At 43.4% G+C, this 23,781-nt stretch overlaps 1 protein-coding gene across 9 annotated transcripts in view; it reads right to left on the minus strand.

The window, feature by feature from the left end:
• Positions 1-23,781, minus strand: part of celf4 (CUGBP Elav-like family member 4) — a 1,189,269-nt gene that overhangs the window by 47,443 nt on the left and 1,118,045 nt on the right. For 5 of the 9 annotated variants that reach the window (XM_033032265.1, XM_033032259.1, XM_033032244.1 and 2 more), the window contains 2 exons: positions 20,987-21,052; positions 3,421-3,501 (listed from right to left, as the gene is read on the minus strand). In XM_033032265.1, coding sequence (XP_032888156.1) covers positions 3,421-3,501; positions 20,987-21,052 — 147 coding nt within the window. The remainder of the gene's footprint in view (positions 1-3,420; positions 3,502-20,986; positions 21,053-23,781) is intronic. The other 4 variants (XM_033032287.1, XM_033032251.1, XM_033032281.1 and 1 more) reach the window with 1 other exon arrangement.

Raw genomic sequence — 23,781 nt, forward strand, 5'->3', positions numbered from 1 at the left:
AGGCATCATCAAGTTTATGAAAAAATACATTAAAAAATACCGTGTATCTACAAAAACATTCTGAGTCTTCCCCAACCCGAAGTCCTGGATGAACCAAGGGATTTGATTCGTAATCAACTGAAGGCTAGATCAATGGCGCTCGAGACTGACAATCCAGAGTCATACAAAAAGTCCAGATACGACTTTCTGAAGCTTTGTGAGTGTGCAGAGACAATTCCAGACTAAACTGGAGTTCTGGACATACTGTATGCTTGACAGCTGGAGCAGAGCTTGGTTTATGGTTTTTTGTGTTATCTAAATTCATGCGTCTATAATGTTGTTACAAGGAAGATTTTTTATCATGGCGGCACTTCACAGTACTTGATCATAAACTCAACCTCCCCTGTTTTTTTCTGGAAACTATACAGATCAGTTGAGCATGTGGCAATTTCAGATATTTGGAAAATCTGACCAGCTGGCTGTGCTTCTTCGTACTGTAGAGAGACTAAAGAGCATGGCACCAGTGAAACAGAGTACGGATGTGCCACATTTAAATCTGATAAGATCTTAAACAAATTGGTCATCCCTTGAGCAGAGAATAGCCCAGTTCTATTTCATTGAATTGCATTAGGACTGGCTGTATTTGCAGGATAGGAGCTCATCATTCTTCTATTAAATAGTAAACTGAATCTTAATGATTGTATGATACCCAATATTCATCTGTATAATATGCTATCACACTTGTCAAACATGAGGTTCTTAAGTGAATGCATGTAGTGCAGTGGTCACTGTGACATTTCTCTACAAATAAGCATGCAGAAAATACATGAGATTGTTGAAAAATACATGACATTGTCGAATAATGAAAGGCCTGGATAGAGTGGATGTGGAGAGGATGTTTTCACTAGCGGGTGAGTCTAGGACCGGAGGTCATAGCCTCAGAATAACAGGACGCACCTTTCGAAAGGAGATTTCCTTAGTCAGAGGGTGGTGAATCTGTGGAATTTATTGCTACAGACGGCTGTGGAGGCCAGGTCTTTGGGTATTTTTAAGGCAGAGATTGACAGATTCCTGATTACTAAGGATGTCAAGGGTTATGGGGAGAAGGCGGGAGAATCGGGGTGAGAAGGAAAGGTAGATCAACCATAATTGAATGGCAGAGTAGACTCGATGAATCGAATGGCCTAATTCTGTTCCTATGACTTATGAACATGAAAAAAAATGTAGTTCCACCTATTCGGTCTATAATTCATCCATTTGTATGATAGTAACATCCAATGCAACCATGGCTAGCACTTTGCGCAGGGTCTGCATTTTAAGGATTAGTTATTTTCCTGACAACCTCTGCATTGAAATAAAATCAAACTTGCATCGCAAAATGCACCACAGCCAATAGATCAGACTAGACCAGCTGCTGTTGCGATGTAGAAAATACAACTCAATTATAGTGTCAGGCAAACCTATATACTACTTTAACACAATGTCTGAACAGTAAGCAAGGCTAGAGACACAGCTTTGCACTTAAATACATTAACTAATCACAATTTCTCCTGAAAGACTAAAGCTACTGTAAAATTACGAGTAATTATATTCCTGAATTATTGAAGGGCAGAACAGTAGTACGCTTGGAAATCAAAATGACTTCCACTCAAAGCTAAAGTATCTCACTTGCTTTTCAGAAGCAATGAATCCAAAAACAGGAAATGCTGGAAATGCTCTGGACAGATCAGTTAATGTTCCAAGTATAGAGCCTTTCCAAAATAATTGCCTTGTATCCTGTTCAGCTTTGGCAGCAAATTCTGGTTCCTGTTCTGTCTTTTCCTTCATGTTTAAGTTATTACGGCTGGATGACTGCTGGTGTGGAAAGTGATGCCTAAATTCTTGGAGAGGGTGTTGCAGTGTAAGCCAGACTCTTGTGAATAATTAAAAATGGCATTCAGAGCATTATTGATAGAATGCATGACACAGAAACATTTTACATTTGTCGTATTGGAATCATTTGCTCAGTATTTGCACCCAGCCTACGTTTGGTCTGACCTCCATGAAAAGATTGCACCTACCTTCTACAGAACCCACCTGTGGTTAGCCAGCTGTCAAAGTTTTCAAAACACCACAAATGTTTCTGACATTCAGAAACATTCAAAAAGCATTACAAAACTATTAAAAGTTGAACGATCGATCAAATTAAAACATTATCAAGGAATAAATTGGAATACTTAAAACAGAAAATATTTAAACAAACTAAACCAATCACAAGAATTCAAAAAACTAGCCTTAATCTCACATGGCTGCTCACTACCTCAAGAATCTTGTGCCAAGTGAAACCAGCTCCCAACAAGCTCAGGACATCTGTGTTCACACACGCTGGCATGGAAATCCCAAATGTGCCACATTTTCATGTGGAACTTCTGTCATTTCTCCACAAAATCCAGCCCATTACTACCAGGATTTACACAAAAGGTAAACCTGTGGTGGGGGCATTATACTTATTATAGCAGTGAATGCATTATACACATTATATTGCAACGTAGCAACGTAATATGGAACCTCTTCTCTGATTAAACAGTTGAACTAGTTGTGGTTATATCATAGAATTGTAGCGATGAATGATTTACAACAGAAGATGGTTATTCAGAGCATCATATCCATGCCAGTCAAAAATGAATAACCCAGTCCAATCCCACCTCATCTGCAAAAGCATCTGCATCAGACAATTTGGGCTGAATATTCCGATTTCAGACTAAGCAGCTGCGAGAGGTGGGATCAATGTCAATACTAATGTGAACTGGCAGAGAAGATTTACGGGGATGTTGCCAGGACCTGAGTGCCTGTGCTATAAGGAGCGGTTGGGCAGATTAGGACTGTATTCCTTGGAGCACAGGAGGATGAGGGGTGATCTTGGGGGTTGATCTAAGATCATGACGGGAATAGATAGGGTAGAGGCACAGAGTCCTTTACCCAGACTAGGGGAATCTAGATCTAGGGACATAGGTTTAAGATGAGAGGGCAAAAATTTAATAAGAATCCGAGGGGCAACCTTTTCACACAGAGGGTGGGTATATAGAATGAGCTACTGGAGGAGGTTGTTGTTGCAGAAACTATAACACATCCTAAAGACATATGGACAGGTACATGGATAGGAAAGATTTATAGGGCTATGGGCCAAATGCGGGCTAGTGCGGATGGAGTACATTGGTCAGCATGGGCAAGCTGGGTCAAAGGGCCTGTTTCCCTGCTATTACGACACTATGATTCTAGGACTATAACTCAATGGCATTCCTATACCACATGAGTGTCCTTATTCCTGCATCGTTTCTGTTAAGGTGGACCAAAGGGAAGTGTTAAAATATATAAAGCTGGGCAACATTTCACTTACTCAACTTTGTGTGCAAGTTTTACATTTTTTTCTATTGCATATTATGAATATAGTAAATAACTTACCCTCTCTCTGTTGCTGGGGTATCATTGGAGGAGGCTGTGGGAAGGCTTGACTAATCTGTCCGTAAGCAGCAGGGTAGGCAGCTGTAATGCAAAGATAGTGCTTTATGTTAGCGTTTTGCATAGTCATGCTGTTCAAGCTAAATGTACAACGCGAGAATCTATTTCTTTATTGGAAACCATGGTATGTGTTTTCTGGATCAGCTGTTTTAATGTAGTCTTATGAATGTATCATGAGGTCCATCACTAAGTGTCAGTGAGCAAGAATACAATGAACTTTACTGCAAAATGGTCCAAAGAGCTGGAGTATGTGCACCTGTGGTTCTTTGTGTCTATGTACTAACTTTACTGCTTTTGTTATTGGTATTGGCTTATTACAGTCACGTGTACTGAGATACAGTGAAAAGCTTTTGTTTGCAAGCTATCCAATCAAACCAGATAATACTATACATGAAGTGTTCAAAAAGGAACTGCAGATGCTGGAATATCGAAGCTACACAAAATTGCTGGGGAAACTCAGAGGGTGCAGCAGCATCTATGGAGCGAAGGAAATAGGCGACGTTTCGGGCCGAAACCCTTCTTCAGACATACATGAATACAATCAAGCCACACATAAATACCACAGGTACAGCAAAGAGAAAAATGCGAGAAGGCAGAATATAAATATTTTTCCCAGCATTGTAGCATAGGAGTTCCAGATGTCCAGATAAGTCCAATGTCCGCAAATAGATAGGGTGGAAAACTGGGATAAACCCTAGTTTATAGAAGAACCGTTCCAGTCTGATAAAAGAGGGGATGAAGCTGTTCTTGAGCCTAATGGCACATGCTTTCAAGCACATGCTTTCAAGCATTTGTGTACAACTGGAAATCATCTAACTCAAAATATTTGACTTAGGCCAATAACCATAAATCAAGTTCTTGATAATCAAACAAAAGCAGTTCTCTCTGACAGGCAGTAACTTCTTTAGCAAACACAAATCTGAACTTAGATCATTAAAATGTTTTCATATCAGGCAAATGTTGTGATTTTTCCGCTGAACAAATGGAAATCAATGCGAAATAAGTGGCAGCAGACAGTGACTGTCAAAATGCTGACATTCCCCTATATGAAAGAGTTATAATCATTAAGTCTGGGGTATAATAATAATTGTTACAAAGTTTCAAATGTGAATCAGATTGTGGTGATCGATACATTTGTTTGTGTAGAAACAAGGAAATGCATATGCTGGTTGGAAAAATGATACAAAGTGTAAGTCACCACACCACAAAGTGCTGGAGTAAGTCAGCGGGTCAGGCAGCATCCCTGGAGAACATGGATAGGTAAAGGTCCTGTCCCATGGAGTCGCATGCTCGTGGGACAGGCCCTTAAGGTTTCTCCTTGGGACCCTTCTTCAGTCCAATTGTAAGGGGGGATGGGGGGGGCGGGGGTAGAAAGCTGGAATAAAGGAGGGGCAGGATACAGTCTGGCAGAGAATAGGTTGATCCACGTGGTTTGTGATAGGGTACTGGCTGGACAAAGGCCAGAGATGAAAAGAGAGCAGGTGTGCGACAAAAGGATGAAAGAGTTGCGAGTTGTACAGCTGGAGGAAGGAATGTAGGTGGAAGTGGAGGGGAGAAATAGGTGCAAATCCAGGTATTGCAAATGGGGTGGGGTAACTGAATTAGGGGAAGGGGTTGTGCATTGATGTGGCAGAAGGGAGGTGGGGGCTCTTTGTAGTTACTTACAATTGGAGAATTCAATATTCATACCATTGGGTTGTAAGCTACCCAAGCCGAATATGAGGTGGCATTCCTTCAGTTTGTGTGTTGCTTCACTCTGGCAATGGATGAGGCCCAGGACAGAAAGGTCAGCTTGGGAATGGGAAGAGGAGTTAAAATGGTTAGAAACCGGGAGATCCAGTAGAACTTGAGTAGGATGAAGAAATTGGGAGTAGGGGATAGCATCTTTGCAAGGAACAGGGTAGGAGGAAGTGTGGACCCGATAACTGTGGAAGTCGGTAGGTTTGTAGCAGACGTCAGTCAATAGTCTGTTCCCTGTGATTAAGGACAGAGAAATTGAGATTAGGAAGCAGAGTGGGAGGAAGGGTGGAGAAATTGAGACTAGGGGATAGCGTCTTTGTCGGCCCGAAACATCACCTATCCATGTTCTCCAGAGATGCTGCCTGACCTGCTGTGTTACTCCAGCCCTTTTATGTCTTATTCAAGGGGCTGTCCCACTTAGGCGACCTAATTGGCGAGTTTAGAAGAGTTTGAAAAAATGACATGTTGAAGACCTCCTTCGACCTCCTTTGCCTAGCTACGACTAACTTCGGGAAAATTGGACACCGAATAGTGGAGAGGGAAGACGACCTCCTTCGATCTCCTTCGACCTCCCTTCGACCTCCCTTCGACTATGATGAAGACTATCTACAACTACCTTCGACTACCTTCGACTACCCTCGATTACCTACGACTAACATGCTGACCTACTACGACTTACTACGACTAAACCTACGAGTAAAAAAAGTAGCGATTTTTTTCCATGGCGACCTTTTTTTACTCGTGGGCATTTTTTAACATATTGAAAAAACACCGTGACCTAGCTGAGGCCTCGAGTACGCGGAGACCACTCTCAAGCATGAAGGAGAGTTTACGAAGACCTCCTACGACCTCGTGTTGACCATTCTGCGAGTATGAGTCGATGGCAAACTCGCCAGAACTCGTGGATTAGGTCGCCCAAATGAGACAGGTCCTTTATAGTTGCCTGTGATCTTTCTCAATAGGTTTGGAAATGCCTGAGCTTCACTTCCCATGAAACTTTTGTAAGTAGCCACTACTTTTGTTAAATACGGCAGAAAACAGATGATAATCAATTGCCTAATCATTATACTCCCTATCTTACTTTACATTAAAACTGAACCAGACAAGTCACAATTGTTGGTCGGCTGTAATACATTATTGATTGCAGTAAGTCACCAGAGAAAAGTTAAATTACCCCTCTGCAGTGTTTTTTACTTTAATCAGCAGGCAATCTCTTTGAATTGTATTATTGTTATTTGATTACTGAGAGGTAAAGATCACCAATGCGGGGAAGATTTCTTTTCACTGGGACTTCTCGATTCTTCAGATACTCTAACCACTATTGTAAAACAGCATCATGATAATGATCAAAATATCGAAGCAATTGCTTAGATTAGTTTAGTTTAGAGATACAGTGCGGAAACTGACCATGTCCATGCTGACCAGTGATCCCCGAACACTAACACTATCCTACACACACTAGGGACAATTTACAGAAGCCAATTAGACAAAGCCAATGAGAAGTCAAAGGAGAGAAAGATTACCATTGGCAAGTAGGAATGTTGAGATGAGGTTAAAATCAGAAATAGCCAAGATCTTATTAAATGGTAGAACAGCCATTAGGTGCCAAGTTGTCCAACTCCTGCTCCTAATATATATGTTCTTATGTATGTACATCTTAAACTGAGTTTTTCGGGAGCATGCTGTATACGAACTGTCTAGCACATTTATTTTAATACAGCAGTAACTGTACTTTAGCAAGACTTTGTTGGCTGTAATGCACTTTGGGACATTGTCAATGAGGTGTAAACGGTGCCATATAAATATAAATCTTTCTTTATGGTGTTGCAATTCAGTTCTACGTCGAAGTCATCCAACATATCAACACTGCCAATGTGATCCCACCACCAGTCACATCTTCCCATCCCCACCCCTTTCCTCCTTCTGCAGAGACCGGTCCATCCACAACTCCTTGGTTCACTCATCCATTCCCACCCAAACCATCCTCTCTCCAGGTACTTTCCTCTGCAAGCGAAGGGGATGTAACACATGTCCCTATACCTCCATCCAGTGGCCCCACGAGTCCCTTGAATTGAGTCAGATCATTCCCATGCACCTTGTTTAACCTCGTTTCCAGCATCCCGTGTTCTTGATGTGATCTCCGTTACAACGACGAGACCACACAAAGACTCAGCAACCATTTTGCCAAGCATCTGTGCTCAGTCCATCAAGGCCTGCTGAATCTCCTGGTTGCTAATCATAATTTTAACTCCTCTTCTTGTTCCCATTCTGACCTTCCTGTTTTGGGCCTCTTCAATTGCCAAAGTGAGGCTACATGCAAACTGCAGAAACAACACCTCATATTCCGCTTGAGTAGCTTACAACCTACCTACATTCCTTCCTCAAGCTTCACAATTTGCAACTCTTCAATGCCTTTGTCTCAAACCTTCCGCCTTTTCATCTCTGACCTTTGTCCAATCATTAAAAACCACCCTCACCTGTATCAACCTATTACCTGCCAGGCTTTGTCCTGGCCCTCCTCTCTTCCAGCTTTCTGCAAGCAGGCTGAAGAAGGATCCTAACCCCTATCTATGCTCTCCAGAGATGCTACCTGGCCCACTGAGTTACTCCAGCACTTCATGTCTTTTTATTTAAAACTTCTGTCAGATGAGTTTGATTTCAGGTTTTATGTAAGAACTTCATTTTACTGTCGGGACTTCTGCTTTTTTGAAGAAATGATAAAATTAAATTCTGTTCAACTGAACATAGAACATTTCATCACACTTCCTCAAGTAGAGAATTCTTCCAAGGTAGCATTCCTAACTTATCAAAGCAGGCACTATATTCACAATACACACAATACTACAGTACACAATACTCACAGCTCAGAGAAAAGTTATTTTGGGCAGTGTCCATGTGAATATACTGCCCCATAAGAGCTTACTTCCAGCTTTTTTCACCCAAAGCCTACTATTATTTTCTTACACATGTCTTTTTCTTTCTTCCCTTTAAATGTATTTAATTAAAAGAAGCTGCAGATGTTGGTCGACCTCCCCACCATCAAAGGGATCTACAGGAAACGCTACCACAAAAAGACAGCTGATATTATCATAGACCATGGTCTCATCTTGCTGCTACAATTGGGAAGAAGGTTCAAGAGCCTGTGAACTGTTATGTCCAGCTTCAAGAACAGCCTCTGCCCATCAACAATAAGGCTTTTGAACCACCCTGCACAACACTAATCACAACCCTACCTCAGCAATGAACTACTATGGACACACTGCTTACTTTGGCTGGCACTATTATGGTCTGGTTACCTAGTTTAACTGATAATTTATTATATTATTGTTTATTGTATATTTATTTCTTGTGTAATTGTGTTAATGTGCCTCTATAGCTGCAGCAAGTGAGATGCCATCCAGTCCGGGGAGTGTGACAATCAAACATTCTTGACTCTTGATCGTTAACTCCAATAATACTGAAAGGACTATCGGCATTCTAGCCACTCTCTGGGTGAATATTGCCTTTACAAATTGCTTCTTAACTTTGTTATTGATTGTCTTATATTCATGGCTACTAGTTCTGGCCTTCTTCACAAGTGAAGGGCCTGTCCCACGGGCATGCGACTCCATGCGGCAAGCGCGACCTAAATGGCCGGTCCCACCAGCATGCGCCTGCATGCAGCAAGCGTGACCTAATGTGGTCGCTTGAGCCGTACGGCCTCGCGGGGCCGGTCCCACTTCAATCGCCGGAGCCGTATGGAGTTGGGCGGAGCTGGTCCTGACACCACGCGGGGCTCGGAAAAACTGACCGTGTTTAAAAATTCCGCACGACAACGGCCTGCCGGCTCGCAGCCGCCTCGATGCAGTATCACTCACTCGACCTCCGCATGGCTCCCGCTTCTGGTTTGGTCGCGCTTGCCGCATGCCGTACGGCTCAAGCGACCACGTTAGGTCGCGCTTGCCGCATGCAGGCGCATGCTGGTGGGACCGACCCTTTAGGTCGCGCTTGCCGCATGCAGGTCGCATGCCCAGGAGACAGGCCCTTAACTCAAATAATACTGAAAGGACTATCGGCATTCTAGCCACTCTCTGGGTGAATATGGCCATTCCAAATTGCTTCTTAATTTTGTTATTGATTGTCTTATATTCATGGCTACTAGTTCTGGCCTTCTTCACAAGTGAGGCTATCTATTTGTCATCCTTTTGAAATGCCTTATTAATCCTATAGAATGAGTTCTTCAGGTCACTTCTCAGTATTCCTATTTGAGAGAACTTTCATCGTTATGAAAGAATCTTTTCATTACGCACCTTCTGTGCTCTGATGAACCAACAAACCTTTTTTTTATCATTATAGTGCAACTTAATTAGACATATTACCGACTTGGAGCAAGAAACCTTCAGTTTGTTTCCAAAAATGGATTGATAATTGTCAACAGATAGGATTTGAGGTCATTCTAAACACATCGAGGTAAAACTATGGATGCGTAGAATAGATGGGTAAAGCTTAACTCCTGGCTGGATATTATTACATTACAAATCAGAGAATCTTCTCACAAATTAATCCATTTTAAATTCACAACAAAGTGATAACGTTTTTATGTTACCATGGTAACGTTCAAATCACTACTCTTGTTTTTAATGATACGTAAACTGTTGGGAATTAATTAATTGTTTTACATATATCTTTATTTTATTTTACTTTGCTATTGTTTTGATATTCTTCTGTATTATAAATGCTTTTTTAAATTAATTCCTAAGCAAGTTAAAGGACACATTTCAAATAAATATTCCTTCTTTGAAGTGTGTCCTTTAATCTAGCGCCTGTTCACCAATGTGATTATATTCCCCAGTTGATCTGTACTGAGCTGAAACTGAATAAATAATATTAACTTCAATATTAACCTTTTCTCCATCTTTAAGTTTGAATACAGATGGCCCAGGGCCAGTGATAAATTGCCATTGATGTTTCCCTTTACTCTAAATTATCAAAACAAAATCACAACAATAACATGAAACAGAAACAGAAAAGCAATAATAAATTATTTCTTCAAAGAATCTGATGCCTATGCTTGGAAATAGTGTACCAATGGGACTTGAGCCCACAACCAGAGAATGTGCATGATTTTGAACTTCTGCAGAGTTACTTTTTAAGTTTATTTTTGGCAATATAAAATGAAATGCAAGTCAGCTCAGGTTGCACTTAACATCCAATGCTTATTTGACATTAGCGTGTTGAGAACTGGACGTATATTTCCATTTGCGTGTTATGTTGGTTGCACTGGAGTGTAGTTTCCATCTGCTGCAAGGGTGCAGTATGGGTTCCCAAACATTTTACGCATGTAAACTTCAATGCATTATTTTTGTTGGGATGAGTTTGCATCTTCCAACCCTCCCATAGTAACATTATCACACTCAAGCTCCATACTCTCCTGAGATCTCTGTGCTTCTCTAACTCACTCTGGCCACTGGCACACTTTCAAACTTATTTTCTCTACTATTCATGACATTGTTTTCAATTACCTGGACCCTCTGCCTGGAATTTTCTCTGCAAATCTCTCTGACCTTTTTTAATTCACAACTTTAAATTGGCCTCTTTAACGTTGCCTCCTTTTTTAATAATGTACTGTGATAAATTACATTCAATAATGTTCTTGTAAATTGCCTTAGGTCATTTTGTTATGTTGAAGGTTGAATTCAATTTTGTACTTTGCCTAGATGGGATATAAACTTGGGATCTGTCAAGAAACTGTTGACAGATACAAAATTAGAGACTTAGAGAAGCTCAGGACTCAGGTCAGGTCAGGTCAGGTCAGAGGGAGTTCCCCCCCGCTACGGGTACCATGTAATCCCGTACTACTTGATCCATGGTCGGATAGTCAGCAACTAAACCATCTCCCCCACCTGCTTTGCCAGGTGAGGAGGGGGTTGTGGACCCCCAGCAGGACCAAAAACAAGGCCTGTCAAAGGGCGGATGAGCTTCTAGCGAGCCAATGGCCATCCACACTTCAGTAGAAGTTGTGATCACTGTCGTATATAGCATTGTAAGGAATGATGATAGAAACATAGAAACATAGAAAATAGGTGCAGGAGTAGGCCATTCGGCCCTTCGAGCCAGCACCGCCATTCGATATGATCATGGCTGATCATCCAATTCAGTATCCCATCCCTGCCTTCTCTCCATACCCCCTGATCCCTTTAGCCACAAGGTCCACATCTAACTCCCTCTTAAATATAGCCAATGAACTTGCCTCAACTTTCTTCTGTGGCAGAGAATTCCACAGATTCACCACTCTCTGTGTGAAAAATGATTTTCTCATCTCGGTCCTAAAAGACTTCCCTCTTATCCTTAAACTGTGACTCCTAGTTCTGGACTTCCCCAACATCGGGAATAATCTTCCTGCATCTAGCCTGTCCAACCCCTTAAGAAAGCACACACTCCAAAATCCTGTACTTCCAGCAGCGGAAGTCCGCAGGAACTGGAGGACAGAGATGTGTGGTGCGTCCGTCACTGTTCCCGTTGGAAAACAGCAACACTGCGTCGCTAATGTTTTCAATGATGATGAAATGACTTGAGGGCCTGAGCTATAGAGCGAAGTTGAGCTCTATTCCTTAGAGTGCAGAAGGGATGAAGAGGTGCTTTTATAGAGGTGTACAGAATTATGAGAGAAATAGATTGGGTAGACGCACAGAATCTCTTGCCCAGAGTAGGAGAATCAAGAACCGGAGAATATAGGCTTAAGGTGAGAGGGGAAAGAATATGAGGGGTAACTTTCTCACAGAAAAGGTGGTGGATGCATGGAAGGAAGTTGTTGAGGCAGACATTATTGCAGCGTTTAAGAAACATCTAGACAGGTGCATCGGTAGGACAGGTTTAGAGGGATATCGGCCAAACGCAGGCAAGTGGGACTAGTGTAGATGGGACAGACTTGTTGGTGTGGGCGATTTGAGCAGAGGGCTTGTTTCAATGCTGTATGACTATGTCTCTATGACATAGTTCTCAGGAGAGTATGGAGCCGGAGAATGATAATGGGTCACTATGGGAGGATTTGCAAACTCATCCCAATGAAAATAACGGTCCTATATAAGACATCTTATATACTCACAAACATTGCTGACTTCAAAGGGTCCAAGGTATATATTCATGCATTGTTGTAATTCAACCCTGCCACACAGTCCTCAACAATCTACTGTGACTTCTCTCTTGACCATTGACCTTTGGATCCCTTAAATCATTTTACTGGGAAACATAACACTGAATTTCAAATAAATCTATTTCACAGATAGTTACCACATTTTTCTTATAAGCATAATTTGTTCTAAAATAATGTACTATTTATCAAACTCTCTTTTGTAACAGATACATATATAAATTTCTACTTGAATGCCTGATATTGCCATTCTTGTGCAGTGTAGAATCTAAAGACAATGTACGGGAGAATGCAACACACATTAGAGGTACTTTTGAAGTGCGCCTAATGTCGAGCGTAAATCTTGCACTTGCAATGAAAAATTACTGCGGTATAACTTTACTACTATAATCATTCTTAGGACAGACAACTAAGCACATTCTCATGCTGATCTTGGAAGCAATTAAAATTAAATCAATACAAAATTAAATCAATATGAAAGTCGTGCAATGATTAAACTATTGCCAAAATGAATTTGTGAAACATTTTCCTCATTTGGAAAGATATTACAATAAATACAGAACAATAACAACTTGATATCCCAAAAGGTCAGAAGCCAAAATAAAGATATTAGCAAATTTATAAATGCCATATCAAAAGAAACAAGAAACGACTTGTTCATAATTTGAATTACTTGGAATTATTTTTACGTTCAACTATTGCATCTATTAAAAGTGCCCATTGGACATATCTGCTTCCAAAAGATAACTTTGAATGTTCTGTATGCATTATTTTGGTCAATGAAAACTATTTATCTGTATTGACTTTTGAGCATTATAAATCAATGCCATAATGTTGATAAATACAAATTAAAATTATGTTGAGGTTTATACCAATTGTACTGTCAAATGGCCCAATTATTTTGGGACCAAGTTTCTTTCTATTGAGTCAAAAGGTGGTAGGGCAATTTCAAGGAGCTATCTATGTTAATGCTGGTGTTTAAGAAAGAACTGCAGATGCTGGAAAAATCAAAGGTAGACAAAAATGCTGGAGAAACTCGGCGGGTGAGGCAACATCTATGGAACGAAGGAATAGGTGACGTTATGTTAATGCTGGGGCCACTGAAATCAAGCAGTTGAGTTGAAATATGAGAATGTATTCAAGGGCAGATGGGGCTTGTCAGCCTGCAAAGGCAGTCCATCTAGGAAAGGGAAAACTCTGATTTAAAACCTCCACTGCCTTGTGGCCATATCCAGTTATGGAAAGGGCTCCAGGAGTAAACCTCAAGAAAATCCGGAGCCCCTAAGTCGGAGACCCTAAGGCAGTTCGTCGTTGTCTACAACCTCGCTCTGGCAGCTCCTGCGACGGCGCTGGTGCCAAACTGTAACGGCCCTGCTGTTCCTTTGGATCGATCAGAGACGTGGAGAGGAGGGATGTGCTGCATGGGCAACAGCCCATCCTCCATATGACATCGCCCACTCTTGCATCCGACTACACATCACCTGCAAACCTCCACCTACAATCTGGAGAGGGCACTCCAGCTTCGCCTGCGGCATCGACACAACACGGGGAGCAACAGTTAACGGTTATAAGTTATCGCTAGACTGCCGTAAAGCGAGGCGCCAGGGGTTGCTCCCGACGGTGGGAGGGATTTTCGGATCTCACTGGACAGCTACCGGCCGCTTCAAGCTGGGCAGCCCCCCGCCAATAAGGTGCTGTCCCGCCACAGTCTGCTATCCTCACTGGGTGCACGGGGATTAGGATGGCAACCTTCACACCAACCAACACAAGAACACATCCAGAGAGACCAGCTCTAAAACTGGCAACTTGGAATGTCCGGACAATGATGACCGGCCTCTCTGAAAACCTACAGGACATCAGCGATTGCAGGAAAACAGCTGTCATACACGACGAGCTGAAGAGACTCAACGTAGACAGAGCCACTCTTCTGGAAACAAGGCTGGCAGACTCGGGCTCACTGAAGGAGAAGGAGTACATGTTTTACTGGCAGGGGAAGGACTCTGACAAGCCCAGAGAGCATGAAGTAGGCTTCACAGTAATGAACAGCCTGCTGAACACGGTGGAACCAGGCAGTAATGGCTCAGAGAGACTCTTGTCAGCGTGTATGCCCCGACACTGTCCTCCACATCAGACACAAAGGACGAGTTCTATGAGAACCTCGCATCCATCATCAGCAGCATCCCAAGAGTTGAGCGACTCCTGAGCGACTTCAACGCCAGAGTGGGCGCAGACCACGAATCGTGGTCTTCCTGCCTTGGGCAGTTTGGTGTGGGCAAAATGAATGAGGACGGAGAGCGACTGCTTGAGCTGTGCACTTACCATGACCTGTGCATCGCCAACTTGTACTTCCAGACAAAGCCCCAGCACAAGGTTTCCTGGAGACACCCAGGCTCAAAGCATTGGCATCGACTGGATCTGATCCTAGTCAGACGTGCCGCCATCAAGAACGTTCTCCACACACGCTCCTACCACAGTTCAGACTGCGACACAGACCACTCCTTGGTGTGTTGCAAGATCAGGCTGCAGCCAAAGAGGTTTTACCGTACCAAGAAGCAGGGGGAACCCCCGCATCGATGTCAGCAAGATGCCCCGTCCAGATCTCTTGCAACAGTTCCTAGAGGCTTTTGAGAGAGAACTTGGCACCTTGTGTCCTGGAGACTCTGCAACAGAGAAGTGGGAAATTCTGTGTGACACCATGCACCGCACAGTCTTGGCCAGCCTTGGGAAGAAGACCTCAAAGACGCACAACTGGTTTGAGGACAAGTTGATCGTGATGACCCCCGTCATCGAAGCCCTAGCCGAGTACAAGTAGTCAGCCAATGAGAAGAACCTGCAGATCCTCAGGGCTGCCAGGAGCAAGGTTCAGCAGGCTGCCAGGCGTTGCACCAATGACTACTGGACACAGTTTAGTGAGGACATCCAGACGGCCGCCATAACAGGGAACATCAGGGGATTGTACGATGGCATTAAGAAGGCACCAGGGCCAGTCCAGAGTAAGACAGCCCCGCTCAAATCCTCCACTGAGAAAGTAACCACAGATAAATGCCAGCAGATGGAGAGATGGGTGGAACACTACCCCGGCCTCTAGTCGACAGAGAACACTGGTGTCCCCCTCAGCCCTTGACACCATCGAGTGCCTGCCGACCATGGATGAGTTAGACAGGGAGCCGACGGTAGAAGAGCTCAGCAAGGCCATTGACAGCCTGGCCTCAGGCAAGGCCTCAGGCAGCGACGGGATTCCCCCTGAACCTGATCAAGCATTGCAAGACTACCTTACTACTTCCTTTGTATGAAGTCCTCTGCCAGTGCTGGCAAGAAGGAGCTGTACCACAGGACATGGAGGATGCCACGATCATTACCCACGACAAGAATAAGGGCGAGAGAAGCGACTGCAACAACTACGGAGGCATCTCCTTGCTCAACATCGTCGGCAAGGTCTTTGCTCGGGTCATCTTGATCCGCCTGCAGAAGCTGGCAGAACGTGTCTACCCAGAGTCACAGTGCGGTTTTCGAGCTGGAAGGTCAACAGTAGACATGGTCTTCTCCCTTCGCCAGCTCCAGGAGAAGTGCAGAGAACAGCGGATGCCTCTGTATGTTGCTTTCATTGACCTCACCAAGGCGTTCAACCTCGTCAGCAGAGATGGCCTATTTAAGACTCTGCCAAAGATCGGCTGCCCACCAAAACTGCAGAGCATGATAGAATCCTTCCACATCAACATGAAGGGGACAGTGCAGTTCAATGGAAGTTTCTCGGAGCCCTTCGACATCCGCAGTGGCGTCAAACAAGGCTGCGTACTCGCTCCCACTCTCTTTGGGATTTTCTTTGCTCTGCTCCTGCAACGTGTCTTCGGCACCGCAACAGAGGTGATCTACCTGTGTACTGGATCAGATGGCAGGCTCTTTAACCTCGCCCGCCTCAGAGCAAAGACTAAAGTACATGAAGCTCTCATCAGAGACATGTTGTTTGCCGACGACGCCGCAGTTGTGTCCCACACCCAGCAGGAACTACAGTCACTGATGGACCGCTTCTATCGGGCTTGCAAGGACTTTGGGCTGACCATCACCCTGAAGAAGATGAATATCCTGGGGCAGGAAACAGAGGCGCCGCTTGTCATCACCATCGATGACTACGAACTCGATGCCGTCCATCAGTTCACGTACCTCGGCTCCACCATCACCGACAACCTCTCCTTGGATACAGAGATTGACAAAAGGATTGTGAAGGCAGCTACAACTCTCGCTCGCCTCATAACTCGAGTGTGGATCAACCCAAAGCTGACAGTGAAGACAAAGATAGCAGTCTATAATGCCTGTGTCATCAGCACGCTGCTGTACGGCAGTGAGACATGGACTACAAATGCCTGGCAGGAGAGGAGACTCAACACCTTCCACCTGTGAAGCTTCCACCGTATCCTGGGCATATCCTGGCAAGACAGAGTGTCCAACGCCGAGATCCTGTCTCGCGCTGGCCTTCCCAGTATGTACACTCTACTCAGGCAGCGCAGACTGCGGTGGCCAGACCATGTCCACCACATGGAGGATAGCCGTATTCCAAAAAAAAGACATCCTCTATGGAGAGCTGACATCTGGGAGGAGAACCATCGGCCGCCCCCAGCTACGTTACGAGGATGTCTTCAAGAGAGATGTGAAGGCGCTCGACATCGATGTGGAGTCCTGGGAGAGCCTTGCAGCTGACCGCATGAGGTGGAGAGGCATCCTGAACCATCATCTCAAAATGGGGGAACGGAAACTGACGAACGCAGCGGCAGACAAGTGGGCACAGAAAGGAGCGCAGCAACGTCAACCAACCAGAGACCACACACAAATGTGACCTTTGCCCGCAGAGACTGTCACTCCCGCATTGGTCTCTTCAGCCACAAGCGATGCTGCTCTAGCCGAGGTTTGGAGCAAGCAGCCAACAACTAGGATGCATCACCCATCGTCAGTCATGACCAAGGAGGGTCTACGAATACAAGGGCTCTGGAATTCTTGTGTAAATACATCTGCCGTAACTAAGGCAGGAATGGTGTAAATGACTAACATGGTGGTGGAATACAGATTTGATGACAAATGATTGACCTACAGTTTCGCTCTGTATCCCTCTCAGCTTCCACTCGCTGGCGCATTGTATGTTGCCAGCATTTTTTGTTTTTAGCTATCCAGAAAAGCTGAAGTATTTCGTCAGCTTAATTCAGCCATACATATTTATATTAATTCCACTTCACACTTCATCACATGTTGGATCTTTCCTATTAAATCCCACCTCCACATCTCCAGTTTGGCCTGCCAAAATGATGAGATGGGAGGCTTGTACATATTTACTAGGCCACTGCTAGTTCATGATTATTCAGCACTGGAATGAAGTAATCTCTGTCATCTGTCAACCCCTTACCAATGTGGTGAGCTACAGAACATTCCTTTAAATATTGAGCAGCAATTCACTCACTGGACCAAGCCATGGATATACGACTACTGCCCTCCAATAAGCAGTGAAGCCTTTACTGTCGACATTGACTAAGCAGCCTACAAATATCTAGTAACCTTTGTTGAGAGCTTCCTCTGTTCTGATGCTGCTGCTGTTACACATCACTTAACCATATAACCATATAACCATATAACAATTACAGCACGGAAACAGGCCATCTCGACCCTTCTAGTCCGTGCCGAACACGTATTCTCCCCTAGTCCCATATACCTGCACTCAGATCACTTAAGCAGGGTCCCTGGTGCCCAACAGCTTTGATGTTATCATGTTGGATAAGCAGTCAGTCATAATAAAGAATTGTCAAGAAAGGAAAGGAAGAAGCAATGTCTCATTTACTTACAGAACATTATACAGTATTGGCAAAGATCGGAACATACACATTTGACGAAAGTGATAGAGGACCATAAACCTTTAAGTATTCAAACATGTTTTAAAAGTTCTGCAATTTTTTAATTGCTTGTTATAATACGCAATCAAAAACTACTCTTGTAGGGCCAGACGATTTGCCAAGGTTGCATGAGTTGGCATGCCATCAAAACTCACTTAGACTTAATTTAAATTTTTGGAATAATTTACAGCAGTAGTTTGTAAATATTTGAATTTCACATCAGTTCAAATGACATTCCTTGATTCTGTTGGCGAACATTGCTATTAAAGCAGCCTAACTAAATTGTAGACAGTGATTTGGGGGATTTCCAGATTAAACAACACATGGAAACCAAGAGTTTGCCCTCGGTTTTATGATTACCGAGATTAAGCACCAATGACCAGAAATTCTGCCCTTTATGCGATGGAACAGGACTGTTTGATCTAGTTACCACATCAAAGTTCTGCCTGTTCACGACAGTCCTCCTCTGTACTGATGAATAGAATTGACCTAAGAGGTGAGCTCTCTGCTGCCTGACCTGCTGAAAGTTTCGATTTTTTTTTCGGGCTTTCAGCAATTACAGGTTTAGATTTTAAAAATCCAGTTTGGGTGAACCCTGGCCATTGGGAGTAGGTAACCTGGCATTGCAAATGTCTGATCCCTCCCTGCTGAAGACAGCTTCACAAGTTAGTTGTCGGCCAACCAGGGACTATGGCTGAGGGCTCTTAGATGTACCAATTAGAATAGATGAGGTTATCTTCTTATGGTAAGGCAAGTGGAGGAGGTGGGAGATAGGGGGAATATCGTGAAGTTTTCTATTTGGGTGGAGATGGTCATTTGTAATTCATTAGTCACTGTAATTTTTCATATTTCCAATAAAACTCCATTACACTGCTGACAAAAGGAAGTACAGATGATGGTTTACCAAAAAAAGACTCAAAGTACTGGCATAACTCAATGGGACAGACGATAGGCGATGTTGCAGGTTGGGACTATTTTTGGATAGGCGATGTTGCGGGTTGGGACTATTTTTGTTCTGGTAATCTGCCATGCCTGAGACTTTGGTAATTTGAGATCAGCAGAGTTTCTAGACTATAATTATAAAACCAAAATATTTGAGCACTTTTTTTCAGATGCTATAAAGTAGAATAATTAATTTGACAATGAACCCCGTAAGTTTCAATAAATAGCGGAAACTGGGGCTCCAGTGAGTGGATGGCAAATGTGGTAATAGGATCCCAGCAAGTAGATTGGGAATGTGGGAATGGGATCCCAGTGAGTGGATTGGGAATGTTGTAATGGGATCCCAGTGAGTGAATTGGGAATGTGGGAACGGGGCCTCAGTGAATGGATGGGGAATGCATTAATGGGGCCCCAATGAGTGGATTGGGAATGTGGGAATGGGGCTCCAGTGAATGAAAGAGAGCATGAGAACTAAGAGCCCCGGGAGTGGAAAGGAAAGAAGGGCAAACATCATCAGGTGAGCCAAGTGCTGAACCTTGAAATTTCCAGATGGTGGATTATTGGATTACTGGAGTCTTACTGCACATTACAGCACAGAAGGAGGCCATTGCGCCTTTCAAGGCTATTCTATTTCTGTTTCCCTGCAGCCATTCAACGTATTCTGTCTAACATGGCCTGTGATTATTTTGCCACATCACTAGTGAGGGGAAATATACAGTGGGCAACTAATCTACCTACCAGCCAAGTGGGTGGAAATCTGTACATCAGGATTAAAGCCACATAATCACAGGGAGAACATGCAAAACGCGCACCGCTGGGGATAGGGATAAAACTGCACCAACTCTGGCACCTTCACACCAGGAGAATTACTATGGCGTTCCTTTGGCTGGGGGTGGGGGAGAGATGGTGGTGGAATTGCTGGGGAGTGTTGAAGTGGTGTCAGCATAGTCTTCCTTTGGATGAAGATAATTACCAGCGGGTCAGGCAGCATCCCTGGGGAATATGGATAGGTGATGTTTCGATTTGGAACGTTTCTTCAGACGGATTGCAGGGGTCTGAAGAATGGGTTGAGATCCGAAACGTCACTTATCCATGTTCTCCAGCGATGCTGCCTGACCCGCAGAATTACTCCAGGATTTTGTGTCTTTTATCAGGGGGAGCTGCATGTTTGAACTAGGGATCGACATCAAGATGCTGATAGGGGTGGCAGCAAATGGGGTAGGGTGAGGGGGAAGGAGCAGATAGTTCTCTGTGGCTGGTTGAAGAATTAACTAATTCAATGTAGCTTTGGGGAGCTGGGTGAGTGGCCAGCAGATTTTATTTTGCCCTTTGCCAACAGGACTCCATTTTTGGTTCAGCAGGATTAGGATGATCATGTCCTGGGAATGCTCCCCAGGTTGATGTGGTTCAATATGCAGTGATATCATCCTCTGTATCCTTGGCAAGGAAGTCATATCAGGGTACTAAGACGACTCATTAAAACAATCTCGTCAGATATTACAGTGTTCTGATTGTAAAATTGAACCTTGGCATTAAAATTAGTCCGGTTTTAAATTAAATCTCTAAACTTAATTAAGTTCAAAATGGGCTACACTTCACTTTCCCCTAAGTTTTGCTGCATCCGACAGCTTTTCCGGGGTAGATAGAAAAACCCAGTCGGTACAGTGATCAACTGCAGAGTCATAAAAAAAGGCGAATAATATGCAGTGAAATAAAATGAAAGACAATAAAATGAAAGATAAATTTGAGTTCAAGTTTGGTATTAGTGTTGCGACATTTGGAAAGTATGAGTGATAGTAGAGCTAGACAAAGTGTTAATACTAACGACCTGCGTATTGCTGCACTCCAGCGTATGCTTGCTGCAATGGATCAGCTGCAGTCGGGCTTTGTGCTGCCAAAACAAAACAGGGAAAAAAAGATTAAAATCTCAAGTAAGATTTGCAATACTATCATTTGCAACATTTTAGTTCCTAACCCAAAATCCACAAGATTACTGAAAGCCTCACTTTAGCCATCTTGCAAAAGGTAAGTGTCTCAGTAAAAATACTTTTGCTTGCATTCGGCATACAACACCTCAGCTCATGTGCCTCTCTTGCCAGCTTAGAGACTGTTCAGAGGCATTCACACTGAAGTTATCAGTGGCAGAGCCACGGACAGATGGAAAGGGTCATGCTCTTTAACATTTAACACAAGGCTCTTCAGATTTATGATTGGATTCAGATCTGCACAGCAGATCCAAAAGTTGATGTGGAGACTTTACAAAATCTGGTATATGTTCCTTTTTAGTGCAGAATAGATATAAGAGTATCTTACGTCCTTATAACCCAACAGTATGAACATTGATTTCTCCAATTCTAAGTAACTAACAAGACACCCCCCATCTCCCCCCTGCCCCTTATTTTCTCCCCACTGTCCCACTGTCTCAACCTCTAGGACGTTTAGCCTCAGGGAGGACCATATTATTTGTTCCCACCTCAGGAAATTTACCAAATTTCCTCCAAATGGACCCCTACAAGTCCATACCAAAATGCATTCCATTTGGATCTTTAGGGGACGAGCGCTCTTTCCCTGCCCATATCCTCACAACTGGTCCAACCTCTGCTGGGCCAGTGGTCGGCAGGTATCAGCTAACTGTGGGGGTGGAAGATTGCAACCTTCACGTGGTCCGCCCTGTTTCGACTAATGCAATCAACTCGACGTGCACAAACAGAAGATCAAATAGAACAAGTTGTCCAACAACTTTAGGTTGTGCACGCCACACGAAAGAAGAAGAAGCTAACTGTGCACCACTTTACACGGAGGCCTTTGACAGGCCAAGACAAAGACATTCCCAACTGGGAGGCCTGTTGCCTTGGACATAGAGGAGCATGTTTTGACCATCACTAAATACTGGTCAGAATATTTGCATTTACTGATTACTCGATTCTAAAGTCATCCCCCAAATATATAATAGGATTTGAGGAATTATGCAATCAAAATTCTAGCCACAAATGCCCTACATTTTCTATTTATTTGGGAGGGTTTCCATTTCCTTCAGACATAATTGACCCAGTCCAGAGAGTACGATGCATCTTGGGGTGTCCACCTGCTACTGATGGTTGGGGGAAATGATAGGCAGCAGAGTTACTGAGAAAGGTGTTACTAATGGGTGGTAGACTTATCATCAAGATCATCAACAACAATGTCATGTACATTTATAATGCCTTCATCTAAGCAAAGCATCTCAGGATGTTTCATCTCACGGCTATCTCTGATGGATGTCAGAGGATAAACATAGGTGACATAGGTAAACATAGGAAAATAGGTACAGAAGTAGGCCTTTCGAGCCAGCTTCTATATGATCATGGTTGATCATGGCTTTTCCCTTAGCCCTGAGAGCTAAATCTAACATATATTTAGTGCAGAATAGATATAACATATATCCTTATAACTCAACAGTATGAACATTGATGGAACTATCTAGGTTATGGGGAGAAGGCAGGAGAATGGGGTTAGGGGGTTAGGAGGGAGAGATAGATCAGTCATGATTGAATGGTGGGGTAGACTTGATGGGCCAAATGGCCTAATTCAGTTCCTATCACTTATGATCTTATGATCTCAGGAGCAAATAAAACTTGACACCGAACCACATAAGCCAATATAAAGATCGATGACCAAAATTTGGTTAAAGTGCTATATCAAGAAGGAGGTGTTTATTATCATAAACATAGCACTGTTGTGCACATGCAGATATTGAGTAAGTAACACTCACATTTCAACAGTTTTTTCACTACGTTCTTTAGTGCTCAAACCCATTTAACTATTTTTGTGCCATTTTTCAACCGATAGTGGGAGTTAAACAATTAAAAACTCGTAAAGCCTCTCGAACATCACCTTTGGGATATTAAACTTCTTCTATCTTCATTTGTATGAGGATTTGCATACATTACACACAGCCCAAATACAATGTTACATCAAAACTATGTAATTAAAACTTCCACATCTACAAAACCTAAATGTTGGTTTCATTGTTCATTGTGAAGGACACGGCTCAGTTTGTGCTGGATGGTCAGGAGAAAAAGGTTACATCTCTTGTCAACGTGTAGATTCCTTCACTACGTCTCTGCTGTTGGTAAATCTTCCTGTGAATTACTGATAACTGTGACACATGATGTCAATGAAGAATCTACAGTACTTGATCATTGACCATCAAAGGACTGGAGAGGATCCAGAGAAGACCTATAGCCCTGTCCCACGGTGCGAGTTCATTCAAGTGCTCTCCCGAGTTTTAAAAAAATCAAACTCGTGGTATGCACGGAGAATGAATGTAGCAGGTACATCGGACCTCGGGGACGTCTCTTAGCGGCTCGTAACGTTAACGGCAGGTACGCGGGAAGACGAGCTAATGGCAGGTAAGCACGGGAAGACTCGTGAAGATTTTTTGACACATTGAAAAATGTCCACGAGAGCCCCAAGTACCGACGAGTGGCCATTACTGTAAATCTCCGAGTTCAAATCAGGGCAAACTCAGGAGAGCTCTTGGAATGAACTTGCACCGTGGGACCAGGCTATTATGAGGTTGATGGCAGGATTGGAAAATGTTAGTTTTGAGAAACGAATAGACAGAGTGGGTTTATTTTC

The sequence above is a fragment of the Amblyraja radiata genome, chromosome 1 (assembly GCF_010909765.2).
Source record: "Amblyraja radiata isolate CabotCenter1 chromosome 1, sAmbRad1.1.pri, whole genome shotgun sequence".
Lineage (NCBI taxonomy): Eukaryota > Metazoa > Chordata > Chondrichthyes > Rajiformes > Rajidae > Amblyraja > Amblyraja radiata.